The sequence below is a fragment of the Corylus avellana genome, chromosome 9, assembly GCF_965113065.1.
Source record: "Corylus avellana chromosome 9, dhCorAvel1.hap1.2, whole genome shotgun sequence".
NCBI classification, from domain to species: domain Eukaryota; kingdom Viridiplantae; phylum Streptophyta; class Magnoliopsida; order Fagales; family Betulaceae; genus Corylus; species Corylus avellana.
In genome coordinates this window covers 23130561-23143376 of record NC_142498.1, presented here as the reverse complement: position 1 = coordinate 23143376, position 12816 = coordinate 23130561, and the positions used below count along the sequence as shown (strand labels likewise).

The window sequence follows — 12816 nt, the reverse complement described above, 5'->3', positions numbered from 1 at the left end:
TAGCATTTCCCGTATTTTAACTATGAAAAATGATAGGTGCTATTCTTGTGTTATTATAGCATCCTTCTAATTCTAAGTGAATATTATTTTTTAAAAACCATGTGAGAGAAATAAGAGCTTGTTTTTATTTTGAAAGAGTATTTTGAGAGTCCTCCCTAACATTAATTAAGAATTTAAGAGAGTATTTCAGCAAATATTTTTGAAAACAATAATTTTGTCCGTTCTAAGTTTATTTTATTTCATTTTTGCATAATTTTCTCGAAGAATCATTCACTGATCCAGGTAAAGTTTTTAAAAATATTTTTCCTTTTGTCTTTTTTGAACTAAAAATTAGTTTTTTGAGCTCTTCACCATGTGAGCTATTTGGTAATGGATCCGACATTCCACGCCCAACCGACAAGCTCCCACATGCTCGCGCCAAACCCAAAAGTCGTGCCCTCATCATCACCTCTCTGCCTTATGCCGACTGCATCATCGCCTCCGCCCCCTTTGCCTCCAAGGCCTCACCTCCAAACACCATCCTCAACTCATTAGCAAGCCTTGGTACTTTCTTTCAATATTTATCTAATTCACTTTAATAGATGTACAAACCAACCATTAAATCTGTAAAACCCACACGTAAGCCTCCCAAGTTCAATAATACTTTCATAAAAAAATATAAATAAATAAATTTGTAAGAGAATAACACGATATTTAAGTCTAATCTTTAAATCATGAGATTTTCTGGTGTGTTTCCGCATCTGACGCCATCATGAGAAATTCCGGTCATTCTGGTGACGAAACTTGCAATAAGTCAATATGCATGCAGTAACTAAACTTGCAATATCTTATCTGGGGAGGTGTCATTCTGGGGTACAAACTACAAACTACAAAGTGATAAGGAAAAACGCAAACCACCAGACCCTTAAACAAGTATTCTGGTCCCCTACTACAAACATATAAAACCAAATAACAACAATGAAGACAGAACAGATACTACAACGACAATTGACACCACAATATACTAGGGTGGGGGCGCTTCAAGCTCTCACAGGCAGCCAAGAATGCAGTCACACTGGCAGGAATAATGATAAATGTTACTTTTGTGTCTCTCTTGTATTCACCCAAAATTAATGTGACTTTTAAAATTATCATTTGATCAAAATTCAATAATAACTTATTACAAATTCAGTGATAATTTTAAAAATCACATTAATTTTGAATAGACACAAGAAAAACACAAAGATGACGTTTATCATTACTTTACTCAGAGAGAGAGAGAGAGAGAGAGAGAGAGATGGGAGAGGCAGGGAGACCAAACAACTAGCCACGTTTCATTTTCTCCCCCACTTTCCACAATTAACCAACTTTACAGATATGAAAGTAAAGCAACCTCACATGGGCACCAGCTGAATTAATTTGCTTTCCTCTCCATGATTCCCTCTCTCTCTCTCTCTTGGCCTCTTTTGCATTTTATTTTCATTGTTGGGGCCTCGTTTTTGTTCAGGATGCGACTTTGGTCACATCTTTGCTGGATCTGTTGTATTTCATGTGACTGTTGACAAGCTGCCCAGCTGCGATTGCAGACATCAGGGAGAGCTCCCCTGCCAAAACTGCACCAGCTACAATGGTGGCCAAAAGCCTAGAGTTTGACCCTGGTGACTCTTTGTTTGCACCCTTCACACCAATTAAATTCAAGCAAGCAGATTGAGAAGCAAGTTGAGTCCCGCCTCCAACAGTACCCACCTGACAGAAACAGAAATCAAACGAGCCATTAAGTTTTGAATCAGCAATTTAACAAATTATAACCATCACCATATGGAATTTCCAATTACCTCAATAGAAGGCATGGTCACAGAGACGTGAAGATCCTTCCCATCATTGACTGCTTCCATCATGGTGATGCAGTTAGAACTCTCCACATTTTGTGCTGGATCTTGGCCAGTGGCAATAAAGATTGCAGAAACAATGTTGCTGGCATGGGCATTATATCCACCAAGGGCACCAGCAATTGCAGATCCAGCGAGGTTTTTGAGCACGTTGAGCTCTACCAGGGCAGCTACGTTGGTCTTCAATACTTTCTTCACCACCTCTTCCTTGATTGTCGCCTCACAAACAACAGATTTCCCACGTCCTTCAATCCAATTTATGGCAGCCGGTTTCTTGTCCGAACAAAAATTACCTGCACAATTAAGTAAAACGTAAATACCAGGAAAATAAACTGATATTTACAAACCAACCTTAGAAAATTAACTCACATACATCCAAATGAAGACACGTCTAAAGAGTGAGCAGATGCAATAGTTTATCTTTCTTGTTTGTAATGTTAAATAATTCTAACATCCCAAAAACGACAACTGCTTATTAAAACGAGTAAACTACTAAAAATAATATGACTTGAAAGAGCAAATCTTTGAAAAATTGCTCACAGTTGAGGACCAGAGTTAGCTCTGACAATGATTTCTCAATAAGAATTAGGAATGCAGACGCAGTGATGTACAAACTACTCATAATGTTCTTTTCAAGATATAAATCAGTGCATCCTCAAACAAAACTATAGCTGTCATGTGAGGAAATCTGCCAGTTGTACAAACTGACTACTTACATAGGAAACAAAGACCACATATGGTAATGGCTTTAAAAACATTTTTTTTTTTTCAAAACTAGAAATACACTTTTCTCATAAACATTACCAAACAATTCAAAATACAAAATACTTTTCAAACGCAAATTTGCCCAACAAAAAATAATTCTCACTTTTATATCAGATCAAAACACTTTTTCAAACCAAAACCAAACAAACACTTTTCAAAACCATTATCAAACATACCGGTGTTTTAACATAACTAAGGGGACGCCTCACTCTTTTAGCGGTAGAAAATGACTCACAAATTTCAAAATAATCAGAAAAAAGATAGAGGTCAAACTGTAAGCCAGTGTTAAAGTATCAAAATTTTAAATGACAGCAGTGCTATGAATAAATATAATAAACCCAAACCAACTGATTTTACTCCATCAAAAGATGTTGACATGTGCCATGTTAATGATATTGAAATACCATAAAAAAGGAAAGGCGGTCCATAATTGAGGGGAAACAAGGACAACAAGCTCAAAAGATGTTGACATGTGCCATGTTAATGATATTGAAATACCATAAAGAAGGAAAGGAGGTCCATAATTGAGGGAAAACAAGGACAACAAGCTCTAATACTTACAAGAGACAGTGAGGAAGGAATATGCTTCTCTAAATCAGTAAAAGATATAGGCTTGAATAAGATGAATTTTTTTTTTAAAAAAAAAAAAAAAAAAAAAAAACTTCAAAATCAGTAGAATAAACCAAGACAGTCGGCTTAAATCAATTTCACTGGCCACTGAACAGAAAATTTTCAGCTACTGTAGTAGCAAAGAACAAGGAACTAACCCGAGATGCCAATAACATCCATGTCAGGGAAATCACTTTGAAGGAAATCCAGGACGTTCTGAACCCCTTTCGACACCATGTTCATCCCCATCGCATCGCCAGTGCTGCAGCTAAATCTGATATAGAGATTCTTCCCTGCCATACCGCAATGGATACCTTGCAGCCTTGCGAATCTACTTGATCTGCAACCCGAAAAACAAATAGCACTATGACTAAAATTCCTTAAAACTAATACTCCCTTTAACTTCAATTAACCGCACTCTTCACTTAATAATATTAATTTGTTTTGGATTCGAAAAATCAAGAACCTCACCCATAGCATTATACAACTATACAACTCACTTGAACTGACCGTTTGATTTGTTTTCATTCTCTGTAGAGAGAAGTGCGTTGTTAATGAAATTTTTTAAATTGACAGTTTTTTTGTTTTCAAAACTATTACCAAACAATTCAAACACCAAACACTTTTCAAATTTTACCAAAAATACACTTTTTAAGGCCATTATCAAATATTCCCTAATTACTGATTTTCTTTTTTCCTCTTTCTTTTTGGAAACGAAACGTAAAATCTGATTTTCTAAACGTTGTTATCACTAGTTTTCTTTTTCCTTTCTGGTTAGGCTCCTCTGAGGGCGTCTAACGTCACTTCCTCTTTCTAGCCTTGCTCAAGTATCTCAGAAAACAAGCAGAAAGTATATGCCCACTGACCAATCAACACCAACCAGACCAAAACAAATGTGTCCAGAGTGTCAAAAATTTATCAACGTCAACAGCTTTCAATTGAGAGAGAAGGAAAAAAACAGACAAATCAAAACCCAAGTCAAACACAACAGAGAACCATAAATACAGACAAACCAATCAGAGGCATCAATTGAAAGTTTAAGCAAACCAGTAAATCAACCCAAAAAAAACCCATAAACTCGGGAGAAAATGGAATCCTGAGAATAAACCTGACCTGTTGAAAACGACGGACAGAGTATCGAAATTGATTGGATCCTCCAAGAAGAACTTCAAATCCGAAGCCCTCTTGGCCGAGCCGAATCGGACCACCGGGGCTCTCGTCATCGCGTCCCTCAACAACATGCTGGCTGCGCCACCACAGGCGTGGATGGCCTTGCACCCTCGGTTGGCGCTGGCCACGAGGCACCCCTCGGTGGTGGCCATGGGCACCCAGTACTCGAACCCGTCGAGCAGCAACGGCCCGGCGATCCCCACCGGAATCTGCACGTAGCCCACCGGCATTTCGCAGCACTGCCCCAGAATCGACTCGTAATCGAACCCTTCCAGAGCCAAACCCTGCAGCGACCTCCCCGTCGTTCTCTGCACCGCTTCTCTCCGAATCGAAGCCGCTCGCTTGCAGTCCCCGAGCCTCGATTCCAGCGAGTACGACGGGATTGTACCGTCAACTACCGAATTGATAATCTCCTCGTCCTCTTCGGAGGACAAAGTTGGAATTACAACCTCAGGGCCGGGCAATTTGGGTAATGAAGGAGCAATGCAAGGGGTACGGTCGTCGACGAGGAAGTTCTGGTGGTGGGGGTCGTCGAGGTCCCACGCGTCGTGGGAGGCGCGTGAGATGAATGACTGGACGAAGTCGATGCCGAAGAAGCCAAGGAGGTAGATGAATGAGGCGATAAGGGAGACAATGGCGGCGATCTCGGAGAGCGTGACCACGTGGAGCGGCGTCGAGCTTCGGATCTTGTCGCGCCACCGGTGGAGCAGGAAGTACGCCACCGAGAAGAAGAGCGTGAAGAACACCGCGTTCGTCAGATACAGCGGCAGAGGCAGCGCGTCCGATGCTCTCGGCGTTGGCGACGGAGACCGATCATCCACGGCTCCTGACGACGTTGATCTTCCGCTTTGTGAGTGATGGTGGGTCCCCGCGTTGTGTGCGGTGGTTCGCTGTGGCGGAGGCCTCGGTGGCCTCCTGCGAATGTCCATTGGCACTACGATTTTTTTTTTTTTTTGGTTTTTTCTGTTTAATCCTTCTTCTTTCTTCTTCTTTTGTTTACCAAGTGGTAAATTGGGAAAAGTAACAAAAAATGAAAAATGACAAATATGAAAGGGCAGAGAGAGTGGGACGTTAGCGGACTGAGCGCAGTTTTAGGACCAAGAAGAGGCATTATATATAGCTGGAGTGCGGGGAATGCGGGTCAGTGTATACACGTGTAGGATGCTGCCGTGGAGGATGCACACGTTTGGCCACTGACAACTCATTCCCCCCCGCTACCTCGCATGTGCTTGACCCATTTTTCTTTTTCTTAACCAAGTAAAAAGCATCTAAATTATGTTGAATTTAAAAACTTATTTATAATTATAAAAACAAAGTTACTTATAAATTGCTGTTAATTAACATGTCACCTTTCACCTTAATCTCCATAATGCAAACTGCCACATAGTAAGTTACGTGTGACCCTCATTTTTACAAAAAACAATAAATAAATAAATAAATTCAAATCAAGCTTTTATCTTATTACTTATTAACTTGTCACTTTTATCGTATTATTATCTTATTTTATTTTCAAATAAACCTTAAATCAATGCTTAACATTCTTACTTCACATCACCAAGATAAACTAATGGTAAGATGAAAGTGTTTTTTAATAATATTTTTTATAAAATAAGTAATGACTAATGTAACATGTTTATCTTTTTAGAAAAATTAATTATTGTAAAAAATATATATTAACTGATAAACACTGTCACATTAGCAACAAACTGTTTCATAAAAAATAAAAAATAAAACAACAAACTGTTAAATGAACGTCTGAAAAAATTATAATAAAATCAATAATAATCTGAGTAATTTTCAATTGAAATTCGGACAGTATAAACAAAAATATAATTTGGTTAGAGATATAGGTGGCACCCTCTCTTTGTTTTATATGCTGTACGATGCTTGGTCAAATGCTAAAACAGGCTGTAAATGGTCTGTGGCTGTGAACGACTTGGGGTCTGCCATTGTTTGTCATGGTATGGAAAGGACGGTAAGTGAGTCACTCTTTTGACAACGAATAATCATATAAAAACGATTATAGTGATTTCAAATGGTACGTGTTTTTTAAAATTTATTGAATTTAAAATAATTATTATTAAATTTTGATATATTAATAATTTTTAATATTATATCATATTTGAGAGGACTTTAATTTTTTTTATATCATTATTCTTTGACCACGTAGCCGAGGACAAATACCGAGATTCATCGTATTGATAGAAATTGGATTTAGATTCATTTATATTTTTTTAAAATATTTAATTTTTAGATTTTAAAATTTCAGTCATTTCATCAAAAATTAAATACAAAATTATGTTTTATAAAATGAAAGTCATTAAATTGAATTATATTTTTTATTTTTTTCTCATATTATACCATAAAAAAAAATTAAAAAAAAAATCAACTAAAAGCCCAGAACAACTAAATTAATACATGTTAAAAAAAAATACATTAAATAAATGATACCACTCTATAAATTATTGACACGAAAACTAAAAAACTTAACCACCAACTAAAGTGTTTGACCAGATGCACAAGTGATGTCACAGCTAACGTTTGAAACCTTCCAAGCTTCCCGATCTCTATTTCTACTGACAACAATCTACAAGATAGAACTATATATAAAAACAGAAATAAAAAGACTAGTTCATCCCTCAAATAGTAATGGCTAGTGTCTGAAATTACGACACGCGTCGTGGTTTTCTGAGCCTCAATATCTAGGCAAATTGGAATTTACTTTCGCACTTTCGAGACAACGATTCAAAAGAAAAAGCAGTTAGCGTATTGGGATGTACTGGATGCCGGCCACCGACGAGTTGGGCTGCGCTGCGGACAAAGGTCATCGTGCATTTGTATCTTCATTTAAGGATCCCGCTTAGGTGCCGTAGACCGTAGTCCGTAGTCTAAAATGACCCAGTTTGGGGTCGTTTTTTGGCAATAAAAAATTGAAATTTTATAGTAATTATATAAAATTAATTAAATATTTTAAAATTAATAATTGAAATATTAAAATATTAAAGTACTAAAATTATTAAAATAAAATAAAATAAAAATTATAGCCATCCTCCGGCTAAAATAGAGTGGTCGGACCATCTCGATTTAGCAAGGTAATAGTCGAACCACCCCCATGACAAAGGGGATGGTCTAGCCACCCTCAAAATACCCTAAACTATATATATAGGTTTTGGAGGTGATCAGATCACCCCCAAAGACCTGAAAGTAGTTTTGGCCACTCCCATACAACCATATTGACTTTGTATAGATGTGCGGCATGTGCCGGCCACCTCGAAACCCTTTTTTTTTTTTTGGCCTTTTGGGGGTGACTGAACCGCCCCCTTGTCTATGGGGGTGGTTCGTCCACCCCCAAACTGGTCATGGGGTGACTTTTAATTTTTTTTTCTTTCTCTTTTATTATTTTTAATAATTTTAGTTTTTTAATATTTTAATTTTTCTCTTAATTTTTTTTTTTTTTTTGGCCCAATGAAACTACCGCACCTAAGCTGAGCAAGATCCTTCCTTTAAAACCATTTATATATATATACATATATATATATATATATATATATATATTACATAAATTTAATGATTAAATTATTACGAATTTGAACAACTAATTAACGTGAGTGTGTTTATATAAAATATACTTGTCTAATTGAATTATGAATTATCAGGCCACTTATAGGTACAAGTGGACAGGTGGCTGGTGCAGATAAATCTTCCTTTAAAGCCATTAATATGCTGATAAGGATTCACAATTAATGTAAGAGAATAATAATTTCCGACATATTTGGATAAATTTAAAAAAAAAAATTTCTTTAGAGAATAAACTATAAAGCATGTTTCAAGTATAAACAGGCAAAAAGCCGTTAGTCATTGTTTCATACGTGGTCGTGTTTGCAGTCGCCTTCCTCCCCAAGACTTAAAAGACTTGGGAATCAAATGAATGGAGACTGAACGACGAGCGGCAGGCGTGAAGCACGACGCATATGAAGTCTTCCACCGGACCCCGTAATTACGTTTAAGAAAACGATTGACCGGAAGTCCGGTACCAGGAAAAAACCTCAAAACGTGATTCACGTATATATTAACCCCGTCCACAAGGTTTCTCGAGTGTGGACCAAATAGATTTTTCTTTTTTTTTCCTAATGTGATACACGAGTAATGATATAACGAAAACTGTAGTTTTCTTACCGGAACAGAATAATCTCCGGTTGAAATGATCTAAAGAATATTTCGTTAATTATAGTAGATGAGTGATTTTATTTTATCTTTCCACTATAATTAACTGGAGATGATTCAAAATTATTATTAAATTTAAGATGATCATTATTGAATTTTGATATATAGGTGATTTTAAGCTTTTAGCTATGATTTTTCAGAGTTATATGCTCTGTGATATAAGAGTTTTATGCTCATAAAATTTCATCAATGAAAGTTCAATATTTTTCAAAAAAATAAAAAGTCAAGTTATATTTGAGAACACTCTAAAAAGACTCTAGTCCTCCTTATATAATTACTCGTAATAGACTAATCATTTTGACTGTGGGTTTTGATATTGATATACGTGTAATAACATTATAAAACTAATAAGAATGAAGTTATATGAATTAGCTTGTTTAGTAAATAAGCTTAAATTTACGTTCAAGTTTTAATAAATGAGCTTGCTTGGGAACAACTCTACCACCCTATATCCGTCTCCTTATTCCATAGGCTTATAAAGCTCTAAAAAAACAAAAATCCAAGGCATGTAATTAAAAAAAACAAAAAAACAAAACAGCAGAAACATTTTAAACATTGGCTGCAATTAACATTTCAAACATTTAAATCAAGTTCGAACGTAAACGTCCACATTGGTGAGTCCAAAGGCTCACTTCAATCATAGTAGAACACTGATAGCTATTAGGAGGACTCGCCCAACATGAAAGGAGATCGATTGCGTGTTTGTCATCTCTTGTCTTCTGTAGCTAAAAATGATTGATGTAATATAAAGTATTTAATTTTTGATTGCGTGTTTGTCATCTCTTGTTTTCTGTATCTAAAAATGATTGATGTAATATAAAGTTTTTAATTTTTTGTATTGAAAAGTAAAAAAAAAATTTGTGTTTCGTAGTATTTTTTTTATTTGAATAGTAATAAAAAGTGAATAATACAATATAAAAAAAAAATGTTTTGATGTTATTATTATTATTATTATTATTTTTTATTTTTTTTTTAAGAAATTGTGCATAAATAGTAACAAGGGGATGAAAGAGATTTGCCAAACACTCCAACTACTTTTTCTTTTTCTTTTTTTTTTCAAGTAAGATATAATTTTTTTTTTTTGTAAGACAAGTAAGATATTTGAATTCATATAATAATGGTTTCAATTTTTATTTAGGGTTAAATACTTTTTTTTGTTCTATGTGGTTTAACAACTTTATTTTTTGACCTTTCAATTCTATACTTTTTTTGTTCTATGTGGTTTAACAACTTTATTTTTTGACCTTTCAATTTTATTTTGAATTACAAATAGTACTTTTAGCCATATCTCTATCTAACTTCCGTCTAAAATTTGACGAAAATTTATCTCAACACCCTTAAAAAATCGACATGTGTCCATATTCCTAATCAAGATGATTATTATAAGTTTGGACTTTTCTATTTAATTTTCAATATGATGTTACCTAAATTTTATAGATTTAATAATGCTAAACGTCATTTTATGTCACCTCAAAATTGATGTGTCATTTAAAATCCCCATTAAATTAAAATTTACTAATTGTCTATCATGTATTCATTTTGAGATGACACAAGAGATAACATTACTCTTATATCTTACTTCGTATTGTAATTAACTAAAATCAATTCTGATGTAGCCATTGATGCCAAAAATAGTAAAAAGAGTTGTTGCAACAAGGAGCTTCATGCACAGGAGATGTTTAGATCTCACCATTGCTGAGGCAATGGTTACGGTCCATGTTGCCCAATCATGCAAAGAAATGGGAGTGAACAATGTAATTCTAGAAAGCGACGCACAGACAATCATCATGGCGCTACAAAAATAAAGAGCATAATGGGAGTAGGTATGGTCAACTAATAGTGGATGCAAAATTGCTTTTGAACTCTCTATCTAATTGGAAAACTATGCCGGAATATAAATGTTGTAGCCCATCTATTAGCAAGGTTAGCTACTAGAAGTGTCATAAATCAAATTTGGAGGGATGAGATACTCTATTATATCTGTGATATTGTTTAAGCTGAGCAAATTGCTTCAGCTTGATTTTGATTAATGAGGAAGTGAATTTTATTAAAAAAAAAAAAAAACATGTGAGGTAGTCCCCAATAAATATTAATTAGTTTATAACCTATGCTGTGTGTGAGTATTTTTTTCATAATAATGTAATATCAAAAATATTTTAAACGAAACGACTTGAAAAAAAAAAAGTAAAAAGTAAAAATAATAATAATGTCAATTTAAAAAAAAAATAAAGGAAGTAAATATTTACTATGAAAATAACAATCGATCACAATTTTGCAGAGAAACTTGCTGAATCACCCAATAGAATATTCAAATTTAGATTTGTTGAAATATTGTCGAGACCTTTAATTTTTCTTTTTCTTTTAACTTATTTATGACCAGTTTTTTGGAGTTTTATTATATATGACAGAACGAATTTATGACCTCATAGACTTTTGTGTATGAGTAAAGGGATGGACCAATAACCCCATTATTATTTAGTGTGCCAAATTGACTCCACCTACCAAGACATTCATAAGTAAAAGTTTCTTTAATTTTCTCATCCATTAAATTATTTAATAAATCCATCCGTTATAAAAAATATACCAAAAGACATCATGGGAAAACTAAAAGACTTTTTTTTTTATTGAATTATATTACGTAGTACATTAAATAGGAGATTTAAATTGTATATTAAGCCAAAAAGATTGTTATTTTAGCTATTCAAAATATACATTTATTTTAGATTTATAGCATCTTCAGCAATCATAATCATTTTAGCTATTCAAAATAAAACTTTAATCTTTTAACTACTAATATTGTATACACAATCTTCAACATACATATTTATTCAACTCTTTACTTTATTTAAATATTGTTTATATATATATATATATATATATATATATTGTTTTTATTATTTTTTATCTTTACTTTGAGGGACAGAGAGAGAGAAATGAGAGAGAAAAAATATTAAAAAAAAAAAAAAAAAAAAACCCTTAAAAGGTGCTACAATAGTACAATGAACTTTTAAACATAAAAATTCATTGTATCAAATTTTAATAAAACCTTTTATTTTAGTGGCTTGACAGTAGTGGTAATCTAGAGAGAGGGGCCCGGCCTTTCTAGAATTCATCTCTCTTTCCTTCTAGACAACACTAAGAATAATTTAAAGAGGAGGAAAGATCTAGATCTAGATCTCCCTTCTCTCGTTTCACGGTAGCAGTGCTCAATGTCTTCTCTGTAAGCTCCTTCAGTCTTTATTTCTGGCGGGTTGTTTTATATCTAGTTTATAGATCTATATCTAAATTCATATATAGTCTCTTCAACCTTAAATCTGATTGTCTTCTTCGGTCAAGGCGTGTCTTTCGAAGGGGTGTTTACGATGCCGTGCTCTTCCGCTGTTTTTTGTGAGGTTTTTTTTTTTTTTTTTTTTTTTTTTTTTTTTTTTTGGACCTTCGGGTTGATGATGAATTTATTGTCGTGGCCTTCGAGTTGAGGATGGAGTAGATCGATGTGAGCACTTAACTTTCACGGCTAGATTTTTAGTTTCTAGTTGTTTTTTATTTTTATTTTTGTATTTGGGCTACCCATGTCCTATATCTAGTTTGTACGAAGCAGATTTGTTTTTTAAATGTAATTTGTACATGGGTTAGCAAAAGAAAGTCATTTTTATGACTTTATAACATTTATAACTTTTAGCTGTGATTTTTTAGAACTGTATGCGCAGTGATGTAAGAGTTTTATACTCGTGAAATTTCATTCATAGAAGTTCCATATTTTTCAAAAAAATAAAAAATAAATAAAACTTTTCATTTTGAAGTGTGAAGGAGAAAAATAGCCCATAACTATAAATATAAATGGTCATTTAGAGCATCCGTTGGATATGCTCTGTTTTTAAATACAAATTATAACATATTATCTATTCAACTCACTCCTTTATTAAATTTTGTTTTTATATTATTTTATTTGTTTATAAGAGAGCGAGAGTTGGAGAGGGAAAGTGAGAGAGAAAAAGGGGAGAGATAAATGACTAAAATAAGTGTACAATGTGCTACAATAAACTTTTAAATACTACTATGTTGTAGACATTAAAAAAAAAAAGAGACTATAATAATTAAGTATAGTTATTATCAGCCTTTTAGAACATTTGCTGGAGATGCTCTAACAGACATAACTTTGAGTTGGTTTTTGAAACAAAGG

General features: G+C 34.0%; 1 protein-coding gene across 1 annotated transcript; it reads right to left on the bottom strand.

The window, feature by feature from the left end:
- Positions 1–803: 803 nt before the first annotated feature.
- HMG1 (hydroxy methylglutaryl CoA reductase 1) lies at positions 804–5484 on the bottom strand. The gene is made up of 4 exons (XM_059604361.2): positions 4356–5484; positions 3401–3582; positions 1815–2161; positions 804–1725 (listed from the first exon to the last, which is right to left on the bottom strand). Exons 1-4 carry the CDS (start codon positions 5339–5341, stop codon positions 1483–1485), a joined length of 1758 nt encoding a protein of 585 aa, XP_059460344.2. The 5' UTR covers positions 5342–5484; the 3' UTR covers positions 804–1482.
- Positions 5485–12816: the final 7332 nt, after the last annotated feature.